At 43.3% G+C, this 26,379-nt stretch overlaps 1 protein-coding gene across 2 annotated transcripts in view; it reads left to right on the top strand.

The window, feature by feature from the left end:
* Positions 1-26,379, top strand: part of PTPRN2 (protein tyrosine phosphatase receptor type N2) — a 1,309,069-nt gene that overhangs the window by 510,510 nt on the left and 772,180 nt on the right. For both annotated transcript variants that reach the window (XM_073581608.1, XM_073581607.1), the window contains one exon: positions 21,412-21,491. In XM_073581608.1, coding sequence (XP_073437709.1) covers positions 21,412-21,491 — 80 coding nt within the window. The remainder of the gene's footprint in view (positions 1-21,411; positions 21,492-26,379) is intronic.

The raw sequence follows: 26,379 nt of genomic DNA, 5'->3' as shown, positions 1-26,379 counted from the left end.
AACCATTTGGGCCCAACTGCACCCTGAAAGAAATGTAAAAAGTGCACAAAAAACATATCAATATATGTAAGGTATTGGTTGATATTAAGGCCTTAATATCCATCTATGGATTTTTTTGTACAATTGGTGAATAGTGAATATTTGAACATTTGCAAATATTTGGTGAAGTTTTGATGCTGTGTAATAGGTTTTCGCTCATCTCTAGTACATAATAAACAAGTTATTGCTTAAAGAAGTTCATTTTCAGGCATTTCCTTATATGCACATTTATTCAGTTAGGCCCCTAAACACGATGCACATTGTATAAAATGCTGCTCACCATTTTAAGGTGCTCTTTCCTTTAGTCATAGCATTCAAAAATGTATTATGCAACACTTAAAGAAACACTCCCATCAAAATTATCATCCTCTTAATATATTGCATTCATCATACTGTGTACTTACAATTGCTCATTTTGCCTTTCTACCCAGTTATTATGCTCTCTTCTCTGCTCTATGTAGAAACAGGAAGTCTCTTGTCCCTGCATTTATCATTCCCCTCTTCAACCCTTGACCCAGCTGCTCCTACTCCTCCAGCCAGGGACTTTTGCAGTGACTCATGACTCATACAGGGAAATTTGACCTCCTGTTTCTACTTAGAGCTGAGAAGGATTCAGCTAGTCAGTTATTAATCACTTGATGCCATAGACCTAATGGAAAAAAAAGAATTCTCTGGGTAGCAAGGGAAAATGAGGAATTGTAAGTGCACAGTGCTATATAATATGATGGCTGCAATATATTATGAAAATACAATTTTTTATGGTAGTGCTTATTAAAAATTCACAATTGATTATTGTAGTCAGATACACACACATAACACTTAACATAAATCCCACCCCCCAAAAAATAAAATGGAATTGATTGTAGCACACATAATGTATGTTCTGTTCTTTTTTTCTGCCACTTGGTCAAACTTGGCATCATTAGTTGGACTTCTCAAAGCTTTTTCTATTACTGAGGATTACATACACTGTGTTTAAAGTATTGCCAGTTTGTAATGTTTTAGTACATATCTAGGATACATGATACATTATGATATGTTTGGGGTCCAACCTCTGATCGTGTAGAGTAGATGTCTTCAGCATTTCTCCTGTGCAGCAGCATTCATGGTCATCTTCTACCCTAGCGCTGCAGGACCTTGTATTCTCTCGCCAGTGGGACTCCCAACAATTAGAAATAAAATCTATATTCCATCTATACATTTATTTATGGTAAGAAAATCCCCTTTAATGCCATTGTGATAAAATGCTACTCATCCAAACATGAAAGCGTCTAAAAGTGGTAAATGCCCTGTACATAGAATATAGTCTATAAGCCAAGGAGAAAACGGAGTATGTATATAAAATGCCAAAATTTATTAATGTCATGTCAAAAGGTGATAATAATAGCAATGAAGTACAAATACAAACAGTAAAAGATACAAAAGGATGGACTGATGGGGAAACCCAAAATGGAGTCCAGCCTGCATAAACAGTAAAGTGGCTAGGCAGAGCGCTGCCTACTTGTTACAATGATAAATCACAAAATTGCACAAGGGTAAAGTGAAGCAGTGCTTACCAGTAAGGGGAGCGGGCGCAGGGCACCAGATTTAGGATCTTACAGAGACCCCCGACGCGCGTTTCGCTTAGAATGTAACTGCTTTCAAGGGGGCACTTTACTGTTTATGCTGGCTGGGCACCATACTCCGTTTTCTCCTTGGTGTATAATTTGTATGGAGTTTATGCTTTTTCCATTTTTTGGATTATTTTGCGCTATTTAGTGCTTTAGTTTTTGTAACGGACATGCTACCTGGTACTGTTACTATAGAATGTAGTCTATAGTGTCTCTGAAGGTCAGCTTTATCTATATGTCTTATCCCAGATAAAATGATGATAAATTCGATTCTACACTTCCTTCTTCCACTAGAGGGTATAATCAACCTAACAAATACATCTTCACAATAAAAACATCGCACGCCAGGGATCATTTAAGACATAAAGAAATGAATACATAATTTACTTACACTGTAAAAGTTCGTTGGTAAAGGTATAAATGAAACTAATGTACCAGCTGCCGTACCCGAGATGGGATATTGATCACGAGCCTCGGATATTCCTTTGTATCTTGATCAGGTAATATCCTGATATATTTTGATTACTTTATTATAGACTGGTATTAAAAAAAGAGGCACCTAAATGTTGTTGTGATTCTGCAAAAAGATGAAGCCATAAATAGATGATAATTTTATCTGCCATCCTGTAATAGGGTTATAAACATCAAAATCAAGAATGGGATGGCAGCAGAATGATTATTATGGATTTAAGTCACATTAATGTTCATCTCTGAGATTGTCGGCAGGAAGGACACTTGGTAAAGGCTTGGCTGGTCTGTAAACTGTCCTTAAAGAATAAATAAACTTTAATTTTTATTTATTTTTTGGCTAATTCCGTCCAAGTTATTAACTTTGAAAATCACTTTATTAAGCGATTTGGCTTCATTCCTGTAAAAAAAAGACTTGCACCAAAGTGGCCTCCAAACTATTGATGAGGATATGTTCACACATTACGTTTTTGTCTCTTTTCTTCTGCATCGAAGACCAGTGTGGAGTCTGTATGAAAGTTGCGTACAGTAGCACTTTTTTTTGCTGCGTTTTTGTCCGCTTTTTACATATTTTTTTTTTTTATTCATTTGAATAATATTGCTGCAAAAATGCTGAAAGAATTGACAAGCTGCGGACTTGAAAAAAAAACACCCAGCAGCTCAAAACACCCAAGGAAAAAACAAGATTTTTCAATTCTTATACACTTTATGGATCTGTAAAGCACAATGTTTTTGCACCAGCAAAAAAAACACAGAAAAAAAATGCTGCAAAAACACTGCGTGTGAACATACCCTTACTCTTTAGCCTACTTGTTTGGCTTTTCTGTACTCCATTACTCTGCATTGGGAGTACGAACTCTGGCAGTGAAGGTGGAGGAACCTAAGGCGTATGTTTGGTCCCCTGCAAGGTATTCAGTGCAGGCAGGGCCGGACTGGCAATCTGGCAATTCTGGCAAATGCCAGAAGGGCCTGTCTGGTTGTGGGCCGCCTTGTCTGCTACGTTGTTAACAGAATCGGTGTTCTCAAGACACCCATACTGTTAAAAGTTGTGACGGAGCACAAAGTCGCTGACTCCATCAATTACCCCAGCAGGCCATGGGTATCATTAGAAATATTTGGTCTTGTAGTAAATTTTCCTTTCCTCCATCCAGGGTAATATTAGTAATATATCCCATCTGGTTCTTGGGGGCGGGGACAACATGCATGTTAGCAACACACAGGACCTCTGCTCTGACAGGCAGGGTCTCCGGCGTGTCACTTCACTCACCCCCACTGTGGTCAATTCCCCCTTTCTCATGCTCTGCATGCTAACAGCAGAGCTTCCAGCCGGGCTTCCCGCCTTGTCCTTGGGGCATGCGCACGCTCACGTCCTCTTAAAGGGCCAGTGTGTGCACTTGCAATTTCTTCCTCAGCCAATGACTGAGAGGCATTATGTATATATTGATTCCTCCCCACTGGAGAGGTGCCTGTTGTGAGTTCATTTTCCCCTTCACCATTGAGGTCTGATGAACTCCCTCTTCTGGTGAAGGAAGGTAGTGAGTCTGATTACCAGCAGCTGAGCAGAATGATGATGACTGGGTGACTGGAATTGCTGACTGGATATAAGGCAGCCGACGCCCTTCTGCCTTGCGGGTGATTTCTCTGAGGGATTCTGGGAGACCAGTCTGATTCCTGCTCCTCAAAAGCTAAGTTTTCTGCTCTGCCTTTTGCATTTTTGTTTTGGTTTTGTTTTGCCTTGTTTTGCTGGATTTCTGCCATTCCCTTCCGGGGTTGAGCTGAATTCCTTTTTGCTCTGTCTTCAGAAAATACCTGGGTACTGATATAGCCTTTTTGAAGCCTAGCGTCTTCAGGGCTTTTTTCCCTATCAGTCTGTTGGCTCTTGTTTCGATAGGGTTTTGGCGGATTGCAGACAGCAGCTTTTCTGTCCTGTCCTATTTAGTTAGCTTGGGCCCCATCATTTGCTCAGCCTATCTTTCTATCTGTGTGAGTGTTTTTTCATCTTGCTTCACCGTCATTATATGTTGGGGGCTGCCTATTGCTTTGGGGTCTGCTCTGGGGCAGTTTAGATTTCCCTTTCTGTCTTTAGGCTATGTAGTTCTCCGGCTGTGATCGAGGGGTCTAGGGCACCGTAGGAACCCCCCACGGCTACTGCTAGTTGTTGTTAAGTTCTGGGGTCTGCAATCCGATAGCTGCCAACTTCTCTGGTTTTCTGGACTTAGCTAGTATTTCTGTTTTTGCCTCCTACGGTGACTCATTCATAACAGAATCACCCGCCATACCGCAGATCCTAGGGTACTCAATAGCAGGAAAGAATTGTAAAAAAAAAAAAAAAGTGCATATTTTTTCCTCTATATCTCTGAGGCCGTAGTGGGAATTTTTTTTTTCTCTCAATGGAGATAAAGAAATTGTCTGATCGTGTGGAGCAGCTCACTGCGGAAGTGCGGGGAATTTCCGCCTACCTTGCTCATTCACATGCTGCTGAACCAAAGATCCCTACTCCTCATGTGTTTTTTGGGGATCGGTCTAAATTTTTGAATTTCAAAAATAATTGTAAATTATTTTTTGCCTTGAAGCCTAACTCGTCAGGGAGCTCCGTGCAGCAGGTTAAAATTGTCATCTCTTTGCTGCGTGGCGATCCCCAGGATTGGGTGTTTTCTTTGAAACCAGATGATCCTATTCTGACTAATGTGAACGCATTTTTTCAAGCCTTGGGGTTGTTGTATGACGAACCTAATGCTATTAATCAGGCTGAAAAGACCCTGTTGGCATTGAGCCAGGGTCGAGATTCTGCAGAATTGTACTGTCAAAAATTCCGAAAGTGGGCGGTCCTTACTACCTGGAATGATAATGCCTTGGCAGCTCTCTTTCGGAAGGGTTTGTCAGAAGCCGTAAAAGATACTATGGTGGGATTTCCTGTTCCCTCTGGTCTTGACGATTCTATGTCATTAGCCATTCAGGTTGATCGGCGTTTACGTGAACGCAGGACTGCACGAGAGGTGTTGCCACCTGTTGAACAAGTATCTGAACCTATGCAATGTGATAGAATTTTGTCCAGGGAGCAACGTCAGGAGTTCAGAATGCGTAATAAGCTGTGTTTTTTTTGTGGAGAGGCCTCGCATATTATTTCTGTCTGTCCTAAACGAGAGAAACGTTTTGCACACACGTTTTCTGTGGGTGGTGTTCAACCTAAGTTTCTTCTGGCAATTACTCTGATCTGCTCCATGTCCACATTTTCCGCCAAGGCTTTTGTGGATTCGGGAGCAGCCCTGAACCTAATGGACTTCCGATGACACCTCTGCGGACGCCTATCCCTTTGAGGGGGATTGATGCTACTCCTTTGGCGAAAAATAAACCTCAGTTTTGGACCCAGGTGGTAATGCGGGTCGCCCCAGACCATCAAGAAAATTGCAGATTTTTGGTGTTGCATAATTTGCATGATACCATTGTTCTGGGGTTTCCCTGGTTGCAAATACATAATCCAGTTTTGGATTGGAAATCTGTGTCTGTGGTGAGTTGGGGTTGTCGGTGTGCCCTTAGTAAGGCTCCGGTTTTTTCCACCTCTCCTCAGTCGCATGATGTTCCTGACTATTTGGCGGACTTTTATGATGTATTTAGTGAGAATGAGTCTGCGTCTTTGCCTCCTCATAGGAGTTATGACTGTGCAATTGAACTGAGCCCGGGGTGTAAGTTTCCCAAGGGTCGGCTCTTCAATTTATCTGTACCCGAGCACGAGGCTATGCGATCCTATATTAAGGAGGCATTGGAGAAGGGTCATATTAGACCATCCTCTTCACCCTTAGGTGCCGTTTTTTTTTTCGTGGCCAAAAAGGATGGTTCATTAAGGCCTTGTATTGATTATTGTGCCCTCCTCAAAATTACTATTAAATATCAGTATCCGTTACCCCTGATTTCTGATCTATTCTCCAGAGTTAAAGGTGCTTGCTGGTTTACCAAGCTTGACCTCGGAGGGGCATATAATCTTATCCGCATTAAGCATGGGGATGAATGGAAGACGGCATTTAATACTCCGGAGGGACATTTTGAGTACCTGGTGATGCCTTTTGGGCTCACTAATGCCCCTTCTGTCTTCCAGTGCTTCATGAACGACATTTTTCGAGACTTTGTGGATACATTTTTGATTACCGTATATACTCGTGTATAAGCCGAGATTTTCAGCTCATTTTTTGGGGCTGAAAGTCCCCTCTCGGCTTATACACGAGTCATATACCAGGGGTTGGCCGGGGAAGGGGGAGCGGGAGTGTCAGATCATACTCACCCTTCTCTGCAGCTCCCCTGCTTGTTCCATGTTTGTCGGCGCTGCTCTCTTCCTGCTTCAGCTGTCAAATGGCACCCGCTCATTAAATATGCGCATATTTAATGAGCGGGTACCACGTGACCGCTGAACCCGGAAGAGAGCAGCGCCGACATACATGGAACAAGCAGAGGAGCTGCAGAGACAAGCGCCAGGACCCGGTGAGTATGAAGGGGGGGTTGGGAGGCATATTCACCTGTCCCTGCGCTCTGCTGTCTTGCGTCCTCTGCAGTGACATTCAGGTCAGAGAGCGCTATCGCTCTCTGCCTGCACAGTCACTGCAGAGCGCAACGCTGATGAACAGGGGGCAGCGACGGAGGTGAGTATGCAGTTTTTTTGTTTTTTTTTTGTAAGGGAGTCAGGGGCAGCAGCAGCATAACAGGGGCCACTCACTGTGCAGCATAACAGGGGCCACTCACTGTGCAGCATAACAGGGGCCACTCACTGTGCAGCATAACAGGGGCCACTCACTGTGCAGCATAACTGGGGCCACTCACTGTGCAGCATAACTGGGGCCACTCACTGTGCAGCATAACTGGGGCCACATACTGTGTAGATAACTGAGGCCACTCACTGTGCACCCTCGGCTTATACACGAGTCAATAAGTTTTCCCAGTTTTTTGTGGCAAAATTAGGGGGGTCAGCTTATACTCGGGTCGGCTTATACTTGAGTATATACGGTAACTATCTGGATGATATTTGGATCTTCTCCAAGGATTGAGATTCTCATGAGGAACATGTTCGGACTGTGTTCCGGATCTTGAGGGAGAATTCCCTGTATGTCAAAGGATTGAAATGCCTTTTTGGGGTACAGAGGATTTCATTTTTGGGATTTATTTTGTCTCCTTCAACTATTGAAATGGACCCGGCCAAGGTACAGGCCATTTATGATTGGGTTCAGCCCACTTCTTTGAAGGCCCTCCAGAAGTTTTTGTGTTTTGCTTATTTTTATCGGAAATTTATAGCAAAATTTTCTAGTATTGCCAAGCCATTGACTGATCTGACTAAGAAGGGTGCTGATGTGTTGAATTGGTCTCCGGAGGCTGTTTCTTCCTTTCAGGAGCTGAAGCGAAGATTCACTTCTGCCCGGTTTTGCGGCAACCTGATGTCTCACTCCCGTTCCAGGTAGAGGTGGATGCTTCTGAGATTGGTGCAGGAGCTGTTTTGTCCCAAAAGGATCCTGTAACATCTAAAATGAATCCCTGTGCTTTCTTTTCCCGAAAGTTCTCTCCATCTGAACGTAACTAAGATGTGGGGAATCGGGAACTGTTAGCCATGAAATGGGCATTTGAGGAGTGGAGACATTGGTTGGAGGGAGCTAAACATCAAGTCGTGGTCCTCACTGACCACAAGAATTTGATTTACCTGGAGTCGGCCAAACGCTTGAATCCTAGACAGGCTAGGTGGGCCTTGTTTTTTACACGTTTTGATTTTGTGGTCTCTTTTCTTCCTGGAACTAAGAATGTCAAGGCAGACGCCCTCTCTAGGAGCTTCTTTGCTGATTCTCCTGTGGTGACCAAGCCTGCTACCATCTTAGCCGATGGGGTAGTTCTTTCTGCCATCTCGCCCGATTTGAGACGTGCTCTGGAAGAGTTCCAGGAGGACAAACTTGAGCGTTGTCCCAGTGGAAAGTTGTATGTTCCTGACCAGTGGAAGAAGAGAGTGATGTCTGAAGTTCATTTATCTGCATTGGTTGGTCATCCAGGTATTTTTGGTACTAGACATCTGGTGAGTCGGTCTTTTTGGTGGCCCGCCTTGTCTCGTGATGTCAGGAATTTTGTGCAGTCCTGTGGGACTTGCTCCCGGTCTGAACCTTGTTCTCGCTGTAGTGGGTTGTTGATGCCTTTGCCGGTCCCCAGGAGGCCATGGACCCATATTTCAATGGATTTCATCTCTGATATGCCTGTCTCTCAGAGAATGACTGTTATTTGGGTGATTTGTGATAGGTTCTCTAAGATGGTTCATCTTGTACCACTCCCTAAGTTGCCATCTTCCTCTGAGTTGGTGCCCCTGTTTTTGCAACAGGTGGTTCGCTTGCACGGGATTCCTGAGAACATTGTATCTGACAGAGGAGTTCAGTTTGTGTCTAGATTTTGGAGGACTTTCTGTTCCAAGCTGGGAATTCAGTTGTCCTTCTCCTCTGCTTTTCACCCTCAAACCAATGGGCAGACGGAGAGAACAAACCAGACCTTGGAGTCGTATTTGAGATGTTTTATTTCCGCTGATCAGGATGATTGGGTTTCATTTTTGCCCTCGGCCGAATTTGCTTTAAATAATAGAGCTAGTTCTGCCACTTTGATGTCACTTTTTTTTGTAACTTTGGGCTTCATCCTCGATTTTCTTCAGGGCAGGTGGAGCCTTCGGTCTGCCCAAGTGTTGACACTGTGGTGGAGAGAATGCACCACATCTGGGACCAAGTGGTGGATAAGTTATCTCTCTCCCAGGAAAAGGCCCAGCGGTTTTCCAACCGACATAGGACCATTGGTCCCCAGTTTAAGGATGGTGATATGGTTTGGTTATCATCAAAAAATATCGCTATGAAGGTGGCTTCTCCTAAGTTTAAGCCTAGATTTATTGGACCTTACAAGATTTTGGAGATTATTAATCCGGTCTCTTTTTGTTTGGCTCTTCCTGTCACATTTAAAATCCATAATGTGGTTCATAAGTCCTTGTTGAAGAGGTTTGTTGAACCAGTTGTTCCTGGGGTGGCACCTCCGAACCCTGTATTGGTTGAAGGTAACATGGAATATGAGGTAGAGAAGATACTGGATTCCTGTCTGGCTAGACGGAGACTACAGTATTTGGTTAAGTGGAAGGGTTATGGTCAGGAGGATAATTCCTGGGTCTCTGCCTCTGATATTCTTGCCAAAAGATTGGTGCGTGCCTTTCATCGGGCTCACCCTGAGCGCCCTGGTGGCGTGGATGAGTGTTCGGTGACCCCTCCTCAAGGGGGAGGTACTGTTGTGAGTTCTTTTTCCCCTTCACCATTGAGGTCTGATGAGCTCCCTCTTCTGGTGAAGGAAGGTAGTGAGGCTGATTCCCAAACAGCTGAGCAGAATGATGAAGACTGGGTGACTGGAATTGCTGACTGGATATAAGGCAGCCGACGCCCTTCTGATCTCTCTGAGGGATTCTTGGAGACCAGTCTGATTCCTGCTCCTCAAAAGCTAAGTTTTCTGCTCTGCCTTTTGCATTTTTGTTTTGGTTTTGTTTTGCCTTGTTTTGCTGGATTTCTGTCATTCCCTGCTGGGGTGAGCTGAATTCCTTTTTGCTCTGTCTTCAGAAAATACCTGGGTACTGATATAGTCTTTTTGAAGCCTAGCGTCTTCAGGGCTTTTTTCCCTATCAGTCTGCTGGATCTTGTTTCGATAGGGTTTTGGCAGATTGCAGACAGCAGCTTTTCTGTCCTGTCCTATTTAGTTAGCTTGGGCCCCATCATTTGCTCAGCCTATCTTTCTATCTGTGTGAGTGTTTTTTCATCTTGCTTCACCGTCATTATATGTTGGGGGCTGCCTATTGCTTTGGGGTCTGCTCTGGGGCAGTTTAGATTTCCCTTTCTGTCTTTAGGCTATGTAGTTCTCCGGCTGTGATCGAGGGGTCTAGGGCACCGTAGGAATCCCCCACGGCTACTGCTAGTTGTTGTTAAGTTCAGGGGTCTGCAATCCAATAGCTGCCAACTTCTCTGATTTTCTGGACTTAGCTAGTATTTCTGTTTTTGCCTCCTACGGTGACTCATTCATAACAGGTGCCTAAGGAACCTTCCTGTTTGCTGTCTATGTTGTGTAAGGTTGCATACCAGTCCCTGCTGCACTCTGGTGCAAATCCCTGCCTGCTGCACTCTGATACAAATCCCTGCCTGCTGCACTCTGATGCAAATCCCTGCCTGCTGCATTCTGGTGCAAATCCCTGCCTGCTGCACTCTGGTGCAAATCCCTGCCTGCTGCACTCTGATGCAAATCCCTGCCTGCTGCACTCTGATGCAAATCCTGCCTGCTGCACTCTGGTGCAAATCCTGCCTGCTGCACTCTGATGAAAATTATGCCTCCCGCACTCTGATACAAACTCTGCCTGCTGCACTTTCGTGTGAACTCTGCTGCACTCTGATGTGAACTCTGTCTGCTGCATTTTAATATAAACTCTGCCTGCTGTTCCATCCAGTCTGTCCTCTGGGTAGAGCTGCTGCGTGTTCATTGGTCTGTCCTGCAGTGGCACCTGGCGTTTATTGGGAGCCAAGTCTAACCTCACCATCAGAGACTCTAGTGAACAGTCAGGTGCTCGCTTAGTCATGCTCCTCCCGGCTCTCCACGGTCTGTGGCACAGTGGTTCCACAATCCACGTCTGTGACAATGATCCTGTGTGATTTCAAATGACAAGGCTGAATTTCATACAGTCCGTACATGAGTGCAGGGGTCCTCCTCTCAGCGCTGAGCACTGTGTCTCCTTCAAAAAGAGGTTAAATACAGTCATAAAACTCTGTACAAGTCTCCCCAGCTTAAAAAAAATCACGGACACATCAATTTTTTTTTACGGAAAGGGGAAAAAAGTGCCCTATTTTTTCGGACTGTCCAGGAATTTCTGGACGGCTGGCAACCCTTGTGTTCTCTATAAACATAACTACATTGTGTTTCTTCTCCACAGTAGCTGGCAAATAAATTAATAAGATTAATTTCAACATTTTCAATGTTAAATAACTTTTTTTGATGGGATAGAATTAGCAAAAAAGTTAAGTTACTATTTAAGTACAGTTTACAGACCGACCATGCTTGTACCAATTGTCCTTCCCATTTCCAAGAAAAACAAATGTTAACCCTACAGAAAAACAGCTTGTTGGATCCTTTATTAGTCAATGGAAGTCATTAGAATTTGCTAACTTTCATTTAAAAAACAAATCACTTTAAAAATGTCATGGCTGTTCCTATGGAAGCCGTGATGCTAATGTGAATCAGGCTCTTGAATGGGGCTGTACTGCTGTTTCCTGTACAGATGCTCCAGCCATGCCCTATGCAAGAAAAAGCCGCTACAGCTTTGTTCAATAATGAATATAATCTTTGCTGCATGTATTCAATAAAATAGTTACCCCCCCCAAAAAAAAAACCATTGGGACTACCATCGATCCCAAGATCGGGGCTCTGCAGCCCTGTCTTGAATGGAGTAGAGGTGCACGTGCTCAACCTTCACTCCGCTCTGCTAGGGATTTTCAAACAGTTCCAATGACAATCAATGGAGCAGAAGTCAATATGGTTATTGACACCCAAGTCAGACTCGTTGCAATCAGCAAGTTACCCCCTATCTTATGAATGTTTTTTTTAATAACCCTTTAGATACACATCAATTCAAGTTAATACAACGCCATGTTCAGTATTAACAGAGTCCCAGAGTTTGATCAGCATCAGGAAGCGTCCGAAAGGACATTGGTTTTATTGTTTTTACCCTGAGTGATTGTCTAGGATTGTTGCCGTGCATGAGAAATGTTTTGGGGCCTTTAGTCAATGTGTTCCCAGCATCATCGGGTTCCTAGAGGTCGGAACTAGTGATGAGCAAGCGTGTTCGGAGATGGTGTTATCTGAGCATGCTCGTGTGCTAAATAGAGTATTTTCAACATTCTCGAATATGTTTGAGCCTCCATGGCTGCATGTGTCATGACTGTTCAACAGCCACAACACATGCAGGGATTGCCTGTTCAGCAGCCACAATACAAGCAGGGATTGCCTGTTCAACAGCCGCAACACATGCAGGGATTGCCTGTTCAACAGCTGCAACACATTGTCTAACAAACAGGCAATCCCTGCATGTGTTGCTGCTGTTGAACAGGAAATCCCTGCATGTGTTGCGGCTGTTGAACAGGCAATCCCTGCATCTGTAGCGGCTGTTGAACAGACAATCCCTGCATGTGTTATGACTGTTGAACAGGTAATCCCTGCATGTGTAGCGGCTATCAAACTGCCGCGAGACATGCAGCCGCGGGAACTCAAACATATTATTCGATCACGGCAAAGATGCTCTGTTAGCTCAGGAGCATGCTCAGATAACACCTTATCTGAGCACGTTCGCTCATCACTAGTCGGAACCCCTCCCAATCACGATGTTATGGATTATTTAGGATTATTGACCTCATATGCCTTTGATACATTCCTCTGCCTTCGACACAATTGACCACTGCTCCTGCTACAGATCCTCTCCTCCTTTGGCATCAAAGACCTCGCCCTCTCCTAGATCTCCTCATACCTCTTCAACCGCACATTCAGCGTCTCCCAATCCCACACTACCTCCTCATCCCACCCTCTCTCTGTTGGAGTCCCCCAAGGCTCTGTTCTAGGACTCCTACTCTTCTCAATCTATACACTTGTCCTGGGGCAACTCATAAAGTCCCATGGATTCCAGTACCACCTTTATGCCGATGATACTCAGATCCACCTCTCTGCTCTCCAAATTCCGGAGTGTCTATCAGCCATATCCTCCTTCTTCTCCTCCTGCTTCCTCAAACTGAATTTGGACAAATCTGAACTGATCATCTTTCCCCCATCTCACAGATCTTCCTTACCTGACCTATCTATAACAATTGACGACATCACGCTTTCCCCCGTGCCGAAGGTCCGCTGCCTCGGAGTAACCCTTGACTCTGCCCTGTCCTTTAAACCGCACATCCAAGTTCTCTTCACCTCCTGCCGCCTCCAGCTCAAAAATATTTCCAGAATCCGTCTCTTCCTCAACCCTCACTCTACTAAAATGATTGTGCATGCCCTCATCATCTCCCATCTTGACTACTGCAACATTCTTTTCTGTGGCCTCCCTGCTAACACCCTCGCACCTCTCCAGTCCATCCTTAACTCTGCTGCCCGACTAATTCATCTCTCTCCTCGCTCCTCCGCTTCTCCCCTCTGTAAATCTCTTCACTGGCTCCCACTCCCTCAGCGTATGCATTTCAAATTACTAATACTGATCAACAAGGCCATCTATAACCTGTCTCCCCCATATGTCTCTGAACTTATCTCCCGATACCTTCCCTCACATAATCTCTGATCCTCCCAAGACCTCCTTCTCTCCTCCACACTTATTTGCTCCTCACCCAACCGCCTCCAAGACTTCTCTAGAATTTCACCCATCCTCTGGAATTCCGTGCCCCAACATGTCCGGCTAGCAACCATATTCGGATCCTTCAGACGGAACCTGAAAACCCATCTCTTCAGGAAATCCTACAGACTGTAATGATCCCCACTGCCTCCTCACCATCACTGGAGCTGCTGCAACCCCCCCAACCTACTGTCTCCTCCCCCCCATCCTGTAGAATGTAAGCCCGAAAGGGCAGGGTCGTCTCCCCTCTGTATCAGTCTGTGATTGATAGTTTGTTTACTGTAAGTGATTTCTGTAATTTTTTTGTAACCCCTTCTCATGTACAGCACCATGGAATCAATGGTGCTATATAAATAAATATTAATAATAAAAAATAATAATACATTGCTTCCCATATAAGTGCAATGTCTGTACTGCCAGAATCCCACCAATGAATGCCACAGGTATGGCGTTAACATAGTTAGCCAAGTGTAAACACTTCCGTTTTTTTAGATACATAATTGAGCTCAGTGATACACTCGCTTGTGTATATATTAATGTGTAATAAACAGTTTACTTGCTGTTTAAAAGATTTTCTTGGTGAGCTATCACAATTTGTAGAGATTACGGTGGAATGTAAGCAATTTAAACCTAGAACAATTAGAGCCTGAACCCGGCTGCCCTTTGCTGATAACGAACCTCACTGCACAGAGGATTTTACTTTTTAATAAACTACAACTACGCTGCTTTTTTTTCTAAGTGATAGTGATACGGCCTAAAGCGAGCTAATCGGTGATCACGGAGGAAAAACAATATATACTGTATATACACTGCATATATAGAAAAATATAATCCTGGCTGCATTATTTCCAGAGAAACTTTTATACACTAACCAGCCTTAACATTAAGACCTCTGACAGGTGAAGTTAATAACATTTATTACCTTATATCCAGTTATTTGGCTTGGCACATGTTTGGGCCTCATTCAGACGTCTGATTATCATGTACGGGTGCTATCCATGGTTTTTACAGATAGCACCATGCCTCCATACACCAAAGGCCATTCACGTGTCCATAATTCTTAATTCTGGAAAATCGCGGAGGCAAAATCTGAAAAATCGGCAGTGTAAAAAAAAATCGGACCACACTTGGATGAGATCTGAGTGCGATACGGTTTTCATGGACTTTTCAGAATGGAGAAGGTGGAGAAACTTTATTTTTCTCCATTTGTGAGAAAAACTGATGACACTCAGACCACACTCTGATCAAAGTCTTATGAAAATAATTGGTCCGTTTTTCTCAAAAAGCTCACGAATGAATGGAAGCCTTACAGTGCACTGGAGAAAGACCCAGTAAGGGTGGAAACGTAACGTGTGAGAACGTTTCCACCCGGATTAAAGGAAACTTTTTTTTATTGGGTTGTGCCTACCTCTTCTTCCGGATGTCTAGGGGAAGGAAGCATATGGCAAATGTCAGTCTTAAAACTTGATTTGTTGGATGTTGGAAGACAACTGGGTCCGAACATCTCCAAAATGGCAGTTGTTTTTATTTAGTGTTCTTCCTGATATCTAGTGGTTAGCAGCTACCATAAATTAGCCAAGAAAGAACAACCAGGGACTAGCCAGGACCATCAGATCATAAGCTGCTGATTCTTCTTAGAGACACTGATAACGTCCTAATAGGGAACGTGTACATGGTATTTCCTAAAATGACAACCCATGAGATCACTATTAATATGATGCGTTTGGTTTCTACGACTTTTACATTCCACCCAGTGATATCACACCCACTTCCATCGTGAGGAATTTTTCACCTGTATCTCAAAAAGAAGTCACATAGTGTATATAACAGATGCCATATTGAAGAGACGTCTCCTGGTGATTAGACAGCGTGGCTGTGTGCCCACAATGAGTCTTTGATGCTTTGTATTTTTTTCTGTGTCAAAAACGCCGCTTCTCACAGATCCAGCAAAGTGGATGGGATTTATAGTAGTCTCCTGCCCGCTGCGCTTTTTTACTCAGCGTAAACTGACCTGAGTGCGTGTTTCAGATCCGCAACATGTCAGTTTCTCTAAGGGTAAGTGCACACGTAGTATTTAGGTTGTGCGGATTTTGTTGAAAAATCTGCAGGTAAATCCGCAGGACAAAAGTCCTGCGGTTTATCTGCGGATTAGCCTGCGGTTTTGCCCTGCGGTTTCACACCTCATAATGATAAGGTGTGAAACCGCAACGGAAACCGCACAAAGAATTGTAATTGACATGCTGCTGATTGTAACCCGCAGCAAATTTGCGCGGAAAAATCTGCAGCATGTGCACAGCGGTTTTTTTCATAGGAAATAAAGGTACTGTACAACGCAGCAGAATCTGCTGCGGACCCGCAGAGCCAAAACCGCTGCGGATTCGCAGCAAAATCCGCAGCGTGTGCACATACCCTTAGGGGTGCATTGAGTTTTATGTCCAGATTTTCCCCATAGACTTGCATTAAATATGGAAAATCCACAGGGGATAAAACCGCACGTGTTTTTTAATGCTTTTCTGCAGCGTAAACACATCCAAAACGCATGTAATCAACACGTAACTGTATCAATAAAGTTTTATCACAACCAAATACCAGGACCAATTTCTCACTATAAACTACATAGACCTGACGAGGCTGGAATATTTACACTGGAAATCCAAATCAGTATAGAGGTATATTACACAAATTAAAATCAGCCAACTGTTAGCGCTGCCTAGGCAAGGTGGAAGTCCCGGAGTGGACCCTCTGGACCGCGGCACCGAGGGGTCCCGGACGAGCAACCAGGTGGAACTGACCCCTATACAGGGATCGTTAGGAGCAGGTCCAGGTGTTCGAATGCCACGGTAGCGGGAACCAAGAGGGGCGGCTCGGAGCGCACTACGGAGAAAGGCACGGGTAGGCAGGACCGGAGAAGTAAGGCAGAACTGGACCACAGTCAGCAGGACGGGAACTGGAGCCCGGACAACAGGACGGAGCAGGACCGGAGTAGGAAGGCAGGACTGGACCACAGACAGCAGGAACAGGCACGGGTCAGGCAGAGCTGCAAGGAAGCACAAGGCAGGGTAAGGTAAGCTGCATACGGGGCAAAACCACAGGGACCCAGATCTAATGAAACATTAACGATCAGGCGCCTCCACTAAGGGAGGGCGGCCTGATATAGGTAAGGATCCGCCCCCATTGGTCCGGCGGTGCTACCGGTTAAGGCACCGCCGGAGTATAAGATCCAGCAGGGAGAGCTGGCCGCGGCCTAGGACGCATGCGCAGGAGTCGCAGTGACGTCACCGGCCGCGGGCCGGACAGAGAAGGATGCCGCCGCCGAAGCTGGAGAGAGGGGAGCTGCGGTGCAGGCAGATGAGTATGGCAGCGTGCGGCCGGGTGCGCGGTGGGGGCCGTGCCAGGGCGTGCAGCGGTGGGGGCGGTGACACCAACTGGACTCATAATGTGCTCATTGTCAATTTTAAACAGGGAAACGTAAAAAAAACCCAGCTATTCTGACATGGGTTTACCTTGTAAATAAACCAGCCTAATCAGGTCTGAGAGATCTGTTTAAATGTAGGCAGTAGAGTTGAGCGACTTTGGTCGGATCGGGTTTCATGAAACAAAATTTGTTTCAGATGAAACTGGTTGACTAGGGCAAAAAAAAGTGGATGACATTCATCCGCTCAATGCCAACTTTTATTCCCCATTGACTTGCATTGGGGTCGGGTTTCAGATGAAACTCCGACTTTTTTTTGCCCTAGTCCGACCAGTTTCATCTGAAACAAATTTTGTCTCATGAAACCTGATCCGACCAAAGTCGCTCAACTCTAGTAGGCAGTTTATATTGTGAAATCTAGTGACACATCCTTGTTAAAGAGGTTGTCTGGTCTGAAGTTACAAGTCTGCAGCCACTCTATGTGACTGCAGACTTCTGAATCATCACATCACTGCGATCTGTGAGGATTCTCCAGTGCCGGCGCTGGGAGCGGCGGGTGCATGACCGTAAGTATGTGATATGCATACATGTGGTTAAATAGTGACTAGATGGGTGCAGCCACACTCATTGCAGGTGTATTGAATGGCGCCAGGAGCCCGTGGCCTTGATGACCTTTCATCTGGCCCCTTTGCAGATTTTGATTGCCACCAGCTCATTAATTTATTCTTGTTCTATGAGCACATGCACACAATGTTCACTACTGAATGCTGAGGCGCGTGCAATGAAAGATTATGTCCTGACGCCAGTGTCAGCATCAGGATGATCTTTGTGGGTGGAGTTAGCGCGCAATGTATATGGCCCCCAAAGGATGGTATAAATGTCCAAATGGCCCTTACCAGAAAAAAGATTCCTCACTCCTGATCTAGATAGTGAAGTTATATATCAAGGCATTTTTTGACAATGTCTTTAAAAAGTCACAAAATATGTTGCACCCTATAGTTACTAATTTTTTTGTCATTTTATAGCACTCTATCCACTTTTACAACCTTAATATAGTGGGGGTGTGGTTAACAATGCAATAAAGGTTTAACACATTCCTGACATCTGACAGTGCCAATTAAAGGGAATCTGTGAGCAGGTTTTTTCTACCTCATCTGAGAGCAGCCCAGTGTAGGCAAAGAGAAGCTGAATCCAACAATGTATTACATACATTACTCAGTAGAGATGTTCAGACAAAACCTGAGTTTTTAGATTTAGCAATGAAGCAGAGCTGAGGAAGCTAACTCCGCCCACACCAGGCTCTGTATATACAATGTCCATTGACAGTGAAGTGCCTATCACAGGAGGGGGCGGAGTTAGACACCGAGATACACTGCTGTGCTGAGCAATGGTAAGATCCTGGGGCTAAAACAATCATTGCAAGTAAACAACCGCATGGAGCTTGATAAGAGAGCCATCGCTAAAATCCTACAGCAGTGTTTTACAGTGTTTTAACCCCTACAGCATGCTGTCTTCATCTCACATAGCAAAATCCTGCTGACAGATTCCCTTTAAGTGGTGGAAAACAGTGTGGACATGCATTGCTGTATATAATAATTGAAATCCTTGGTGATTGTATGCATATGAGTCCGGTGGGCGGTCATTCTCAGTGATTGACAGCTATCTCTGCATGCACTGTCATTCAGGGAAGACTTTTCATCACTAAATAGGACCGCTTATAACTTATGTATACAAACACCAGTAATTTTAATGAATACCATACTTTTTTTTAATTTTTTTACTGAAACTTTTCCCACAATAATAAATATCAATCTGATCAGCTCCTCCTACTCTATAACATCCTGCCTGCAGAACAGACACCATTTTTTTAAACAAGACAGGTTCCCTTTAAGACTTCTGCCCATCTTTAGGAATAACCTTCCATGCATTGGGTGTTTGGAACATTGATCAAATCCTTTGTGGATCCCTTTTATCACCAATAGAATTTATATGTTTATTTTCTTTTTTTTATTACTCTACATACATTTCCTCTTTTTATTATATTTTTATGTGCAAATAATTAGTTTTTTCCTTTATTTCTTGATATTTTTTTTTGCTTACAGGGAAACTATTATTATGGATGTCTGAAACTGTTTCATTGTGACACTCTTGCTTTGTGTAAAGGGGCCTGAAGGCTCTTAATATTCGATTCTTGGGTCCTGTTTGCGGCGGGTCAGGATTTTGGCTTCTGCGGAGCCTCTCATTCCAAGATCCGTGGTGTGGAATAAAATGCTCTGTAAATAATACATACAGTCAATGCCTTCTTTTGAACTTACACATTTTCTGGAAAATCTTTCATAGCATTCTCTATTAATTTAAATCAAAGTCTATCTCGCCGCCGCCATTCCTTACAATGCCGGTTCACTTGATGTGGCGTTTTGCGGTTTAGTTTGTGATCACACTGCCTTTCTTTCAATCTCTTTTGATTTCTCTTAATCACACCACACAGACCTCCCTTCTCCTGCAAATATCTGATTTTGTGCGGCCGCAGCCATCATGACAGATCTTAACCCGTAGTTGTTGCCATGGTAACATAGGTGTGTGCTCATACATATTGCATCATTCTGTTTATTTCATTCTTCTGGTCAAGTGTCTCTATAAGGCTGGAGTCACCTGCGCAAAATACGGTCAGTATTTTACATGCGTAATACGGATGACAGACCCCTAAACAGTGCTCCGTATGTCATCAGTATTCAAGGTGTGGTCGCGTATTTTGCGCATGTCAGCATCCGTATGTAATCCGTATGGCATCCGTATGGTGAGATTTTCTCGCAGGCTTGCAAAATGGACATATAATGGACCCCTATGACAGGGTTTCTAAAGACACCTGGTGCGTATTTCTCGCAAGTCACATGTGTGGTCTGTGTGTAATCCGTATTTTTTGCGCACCCATAGACTTGCATTGGCGTATTACGGCCGTAGTACGCTGACAATCGCAGCATGCTGCGAGTGGCACGGAGCGTAGGATACTGAGGAGAAATATACGCCTGGTGCGAGGGACCCCATACAGAATCATTGGTCCGTGTCTAATGCGTGCTTTTAACGCCTCTCACTCTCCCGTATTCCTCGCCAGTGTGACTCCGGCCTTAAGGCGAATATACATGCAAAATATGCCGTCAAATCCAAGGCCAAATACAGCATCAATTACGGTGAAACCTAAACTTATATCCGTAAGAAATAAATGAAAAGTAGCTCAGTTCTAATGTAAGGAAGATGGAGTCTAATTCATCACCCAAAGAATCTGTCTAAATGCATAAATCAAAATCCAAGAATAAAACAATAAGAGCATATACCTTGTAGTAAGTAAATGGTAATAGTGCATATAAATAACATACGGTACTTAGTAAACACTATTGTGATTAAAAAAAAGTGTCAAATCCATCCCACCGCGACAAGGTGTACCCAATCGGGACGGTCCTATCCTGTCTCCAGTATTAATACCTTACTTTATATCAGCCAACCTCAATATAGATAAGGGCAGAACAGGACTGGGGCCCCGACTATTCCGATATCTGTCCTTGGGAAGGTATATAGATGAAATGCCTAACTCTTAAAGGGGAAGTCATGCCACTGTTTGTACAAAGTACAAGAAACTATAGCAAAACCAAAGAAATGAGCCGGAGCATAAATCTTTTATATGCGTAAGAGTATGTTCACAAACAAAACCCAAGAAAAAAACAATATGAACACATAACCTGTAGTAAGTAAATAGGTAAATAGTAATAGTACATGTAAATAGCATAGGGTACATAGTAAATTGGTTTGATCGAAAACGCATAAAAGCCTTCCCACTGTGATAAGATGTACCCAGTCGGGACGATCCTATCCTAGCTCTAGTATTAAAAGTTTATTTTACATAAATAAAATAAATCCACAATGTTTTATACTGTTGTATAACAAAAAACTTTAGTTAAGGATGACCTACTCCTTAGAAATTTGTCAAATTTGCTTAGATTGGGGCAAAATTGAGATTCAAATTGCATCGAAAAAATTTGGGGCCTATCAAATCTGTCAAGGAGGGATGGAAAAAAACTCTTCTGCCTCCGCTGGTCCTTTGATTCACCTCCTCTTTCTTCTGTCTTCTAAATTCTTACGTTTCTGGGCATCAGGTGAAGAACAGTAGTGACAGAAGCCCAGAAACAGAAATTGATAGAAGCCAGAGGAGCTAATGAGGGGACTGACGGCAGCAGGAGAGATAGAGTGGCTTGAGGATGGCCAAGGAGAGGTGAGTATAAGCCTTTTTTAAAACTCCTTCCATACCAAAAAACTTTGGAAACTATTATCTGGTTGGCTACTGTTTTGATGAAATTTGCAGGAATTGAATTACAAAAAATGTGGATTAGCTGAAAATTTCAAAAATTGCAGCAAATTAGATTTTTTAAAAATAGATTCGCTTATCTTTAATTTCAATTAATCATTTCTATACATTTTAACCTATCCTTTTCTTTCAATCTCTACAGCGTGTCAGGATCGGCTGTTGTGTTCCAAGTGCTCTCCGGTGTCCAGAATATGACCACAGAAGACGTGGTGAAAGCAGCAGGTACTCTTTCTCTCAGTCTTTTGTTATTAAAGGCAGTGCCAACCATACCTTTAGTAAAGTATTAATTAGCAAAGGGATGCATTATGGCGCAGATTTACTGTTGTGATTATGCCTCACATGAAAGTGGGTATGACTTGGCATGAATGGAAAGGGGTCAGAGTTTAAAGGGAACCTGTTTACATCCTAAACTAAAATAATATATGTAAACCATATGAAATATTGATTATGGTTGTTCCTTTATATTATAAGTCCGCTTCTCCAGTTTCTAGAAATCTATCGGCAAATGTTTATGCAAATGAGCCACAATTCTTAGGGGCTTGGCTTGCACTTACAGCTCTCCGGGCTCTCTCTCCTTCCACTGCCTGCTTCCTGTCAATGACTGAAGGGTCACTCTTCTCTGTGACCTGTTCTCCTGCCCGAGATCTCGCACAAGCGCTGTCATTCCCGGGGGCTGCGCAAGCTCAGTAAAATCCTAATGACGTAGCGAGAGTAAGACTATTGATCTGCGCATGCACTGGCTCTGGGAATGAGGTCACCCGCGTGAGAATTGCATAAAAACTCACCAATGGATTTCTAGAAAACCGAGGAAAGGATTTATGATACAAACGTTTAGGCCTTATCAACATTTTCGCTGCTTTATATAGATGTTAGTTTAGGGTCTAAAAACCTGCTGACAGGTTCCCTTTACTATATGCCACAATACAACTAAGTTTTGTCTCAAAAATGGTCTAAAAGTGAGCAAATTAAAAAGTGGTGTAAAGTCATATCCAGCTTGACCAACTGGGGTAAATTTGGGGCAAGTCTAAATGTGCTGTTTATTTTATACTGTAGAGGATTTGTAAATTTGCCCCTATATGTTTGTACTGCAGGCTTACTTTTTTGTGGAAGGATCTGAATGATCACAATTTTTATCTGATTTTTTGGATAAGATGTTTGTTAACACAGATGCTTGGATCGTCCAGTCTTGGTAGATAAAAGCCGAGTTTGGGGTGTAACTTCAGATCGAAGAACCGTGTACCTCAGTGTAAAATGTGCAACTTAACATTAGCTTCAGGGCATGGATGTAACTGAGATCTCCACAATCGCTCGTAGTTACAGTACGTCTCTGCTTTCAGTCATGTAATATATTCAGTGCTGCAGTTACATCTTAGGAGTCTGTAGGCATTCATTTTTTTCTGTCTGACCCCAATAAATGTTGCATATTCCAGTAAAAGTGGTTGGGGACTTGATAAATATGGTGTTTACCCTAAACGAGCTTCTTTTGAAGGTAAAAAACTGGGAAAATGTTCAACTATCACAGTAGGCAGCTTTCCTATTGTCCCTTCTTGTGTGTTCTCCCTCAGTAATGCAAGGGCCTAATTGCCCAATATCATACACATGCAAAATGCTCAGATGCGTCTCTATACGTTCCTTTTTTCTTTACCAGGTGGTCTTCTCACACAGCTGTCTATATGCCTATGGGTAAATCCAACCCTTAATATATATGATCCTGGATTGTGGTGGAGGTCCTTTGTTGAACAATAAATATGGTGTTGTCTAAGAAATGTTAATTTTTCTTACAATTTAAAGAGAACATGTCATTTTTACCCTTTCTGACAGTGATTATTATTGTCACTTGCTCAAAAAAGTTTAGTTAAATACCTTGTAAAAATCCCTGATTTTCCCCTGATTCTGCTGCTCTTTTCCAATTTGCGCTGCGTTTCTCCATTGTAGAGTTTTTCACATTTGTTGGTTTTGGAGTGCAACTGGGTGGTTCTTCAGAGTCTTTTCTGAGCTGAGGGCATGCAGTTTCACCCCTCCCTCCCAGATGCTGTTAATCACAGGTCAGCAAAGTCCGAGACTTATAAATCAGTTGCTGGACTGTGACTGGTCATGTCTTGTAATGAGGTATGAAAGCGAGTGCCCCATAAAAAGACTCTGAATTGAAGCCCTGTAGGATTGCAAAGCAGAGATTTCACATACTGCTCTCCAGAAGAAACAAATGTTAATATCTCTGTACCAGAGTAACGTAGCACATAACGGAAAAGAGCGGCAGAATGTGGGGAGCCCATAGATTTTCACAACATATTTTTGAGCAAGGTCCTCTTTAAACATACTTATGGGTACTGTTCTAGCTGCAGCATGAATCAGAAAATTATGTTCTGACTGAAGGCTCTGAAGGCAGCATCCATTGCTGAAAGGCTCTTCATTTTCTGCAGTAGTCACTCCACAACCACTCCCTGATAAATGCAATTTGCAGCAGCTGGATGATACAGCCATGAGCAAAAGGAATGGGTTGTGGAGTGTTTATAGTGGTTGTCTACTACTGATTAACCTATACTCAATCAATTTGGTGCCCCATAGAATATAAAAACAATGTATACTCACATCCAGTAGCGGCACCATGCCAGGAATGTTGACTCTGCTTTAACTGGTGGGGTGACATGACATTGTTGTATCAGGTGACCGCTGCAGCCAATCATCAGCTACAGCTTGTCAGTATTCCATCTGAGTGGACGTCTGCTCTAATTACCGTAAATAGTAAAGGTTGCAGTCAGTCAGCCACCGTTGATCGGCTGCAGCAGTCACATGCCACAACAGCCAAGAAAAGCAGCGCCGTCATTGCTGGTACGTTGCCACTACGGGAGGTGAGTATACATTGATTTTGTTCTGTATGGGGCACTGAATTGATTATACAGAAGTTGTCTAGTCATGGGCAACCCCATTAATGAAGAGACCCAAGAAAACTTCAGCTTTAGGAATAAAACTTAATTTCTTCATACAGGTTGCGCCTGAAACAGTACAGTAAAGTATAGTAAAGGGTATCTCCAGGTCTCCTGTATGTCTATCGCAGAAGATTTATAGGGTGACAGGCTCCTTTTAAGGATTGATCCTAATTTCTTTACAAATGATATATACAGTATAAGTTATTACATATAATTTGCAAATTGATTCTATGTATCTTGTCATATTGGTAGTGTCCTGAGATGAAGCATTGCAAAAAATATATCCTGACTAATCCACTACATATGTCCTAAAATAACTCGGTGATGTATAGAAAAGAATATGTGGATAGTGTGGTTCTATCTTTCTCTTCTTCAGCACATTGACATCTCCAAGAAAGTAGATAGACAGTGAATGACAGCTTCACATACTTGACTTGCCCAAATACCCATTGTGCATTGTGCGGAGCTCTGTGCTCTGGGCTCCACTTTTCAGAAGATATTCATCACTTTTTAGAAATTCCATAGTCGCGCCTTAGAAACCACCAGCGGTGCAGATGCCAGGGCATCCACTGTATGCCTAATTTCCATGTGAATGCCATAGAAGACATTGTGTTTAAATGCTAATTAGTATTTATTTCTTGTTATTTTGCTATCACTGTGTGCAGGTTGTATCAGCCCCATCCTTAGTGGGGCTCACATTCTTATCAACATGCTGCACAAGGCTTCACTACTATTCACTACTATAGTGGGTGACACATCACCGTCACATTCTAGCTCTGGTGTTTGTTGGTAAGCAGTGACCCTAAGATATTTGGGGTGCTTCACAGCAACCAAAGTCAATGAAGAATAATTCATTGGAGACTCGAAGTGACTAACTAACCACAAAACGTGCTTTCAGTGTAGGCTAAGCAAAAGTCAAATCTAACATCTTGGTAGTATAATTTAATTAACTTCTTAGTTATGGTTTGTGCAGAATATCAAAAAATACTGGATTTTTTTTGGAAAAATGCTTGTGATGGGTCATGTTAGGCCTGTTTCACATTTCCGTTTGTTGCCATCAGTCAAAATCCGCCGTTTTGCAAAAAAAACGGATCCGACATTTTTTTGGTGGATCCGTTTTTTTTTCCCATTGACTTGCATTAGCGGCGGATTTTGACGGATGGTCATCCGTTGGATCCGTTTTTTGACGGATCCGCCAAAATTTTGGCGTCTGCTGACTTCAGTGGACGGACAATGAAATGTTTTTTGTCTGCGTCAAAATAGCGGATTGCCAACCGTTTTTTTACGGAATCCGACAACGGATCCGCTTTTGAATTTCCTTCCCAGAAATTTAACCCCAAATTCCATTCTGGTGGCAGAAAAATCTCTTTCTCTCCCTTTTTCCCAGACTCGTGTTCCTCTAAATTTCAGTCACTAACTGCTTAAGCGGATCCGTCAAAAAAACAGATCCGGTGGCATCCGTTTGTGCCACAATGGAAACGGATCCATTTTTTCACAACTTAGCGGATTTTGACTGACGTCAAATAACTGAAATGTAAAACAGGCCTTAGGTCTTTATATTGTAACTACGTCTGTAATAAATGCACAAGTTCTAAACTCTGGTTCTAAGACTCTATTGAATGCTTGAAGAAGACCTGTCAATTGACATAAATATGTAATATACTTAGCTGGTGTAAATGTTCTCCTGAATCTGGTGTTGGTTTTCTTTTGTTCCAGTTCCTCTCGATTCCTGAGATATGACTCCCTCATCCCAATGTGTACATATTTTATTCTTAGTTAAGGTGTGATCTTCACTACTAGTCTCAAAGAGAAGAGTTGAGGATCACGCCCACTTAAAGGGAACCTGTCGCCCCCCCAGGTGTTTTTAAGTAAAAGAGCCACCTTGTGCAGCACTAATGCTGCATTCTGTCAAGGTGGCTCTGTTACTTAGCTTCCGCTCTACCGCAGAAATAATTATTTATAAAATTGTTGAAAAATACCTGAAATTTGACAGCGGGCAGGTCTTTCCCCCTCTAACAGATGCCTCGCATCCATCACTCATTTCGTAATTGGTGCCGCCTCCTCAGTTTTCTTTTGAAATGGGGCGCCTGCGCTGTACTATATCTTCTTGGGCACTGTAAAGCAAGATAGCGGGGGCACCACCGATATATTGAAAGGGGATCCAACCCTGGCCTAAAAACTAC

This window comes from Dendrobates tinctorius, unplaced genomic scaffold, assembly GCF_039654945.1.
Source record: "Dendrobates tinctorius isolate UK_male_01 unplaced genomic scaffold, ASM3965494v1 ptg000070l, whole genome shotgun sequence".
In the NCBI taxonomy this organism is placed as follows: domain Eukaryota; kingdom Metazoa; phylum Chordata; class Amphibia; order Anura; family Dendrobatidae; genus Dendrobates; species Dendrobates tinctorius.
This window is presented reverse-complemented; position numbering and strand designations above follow the sequence as displayed.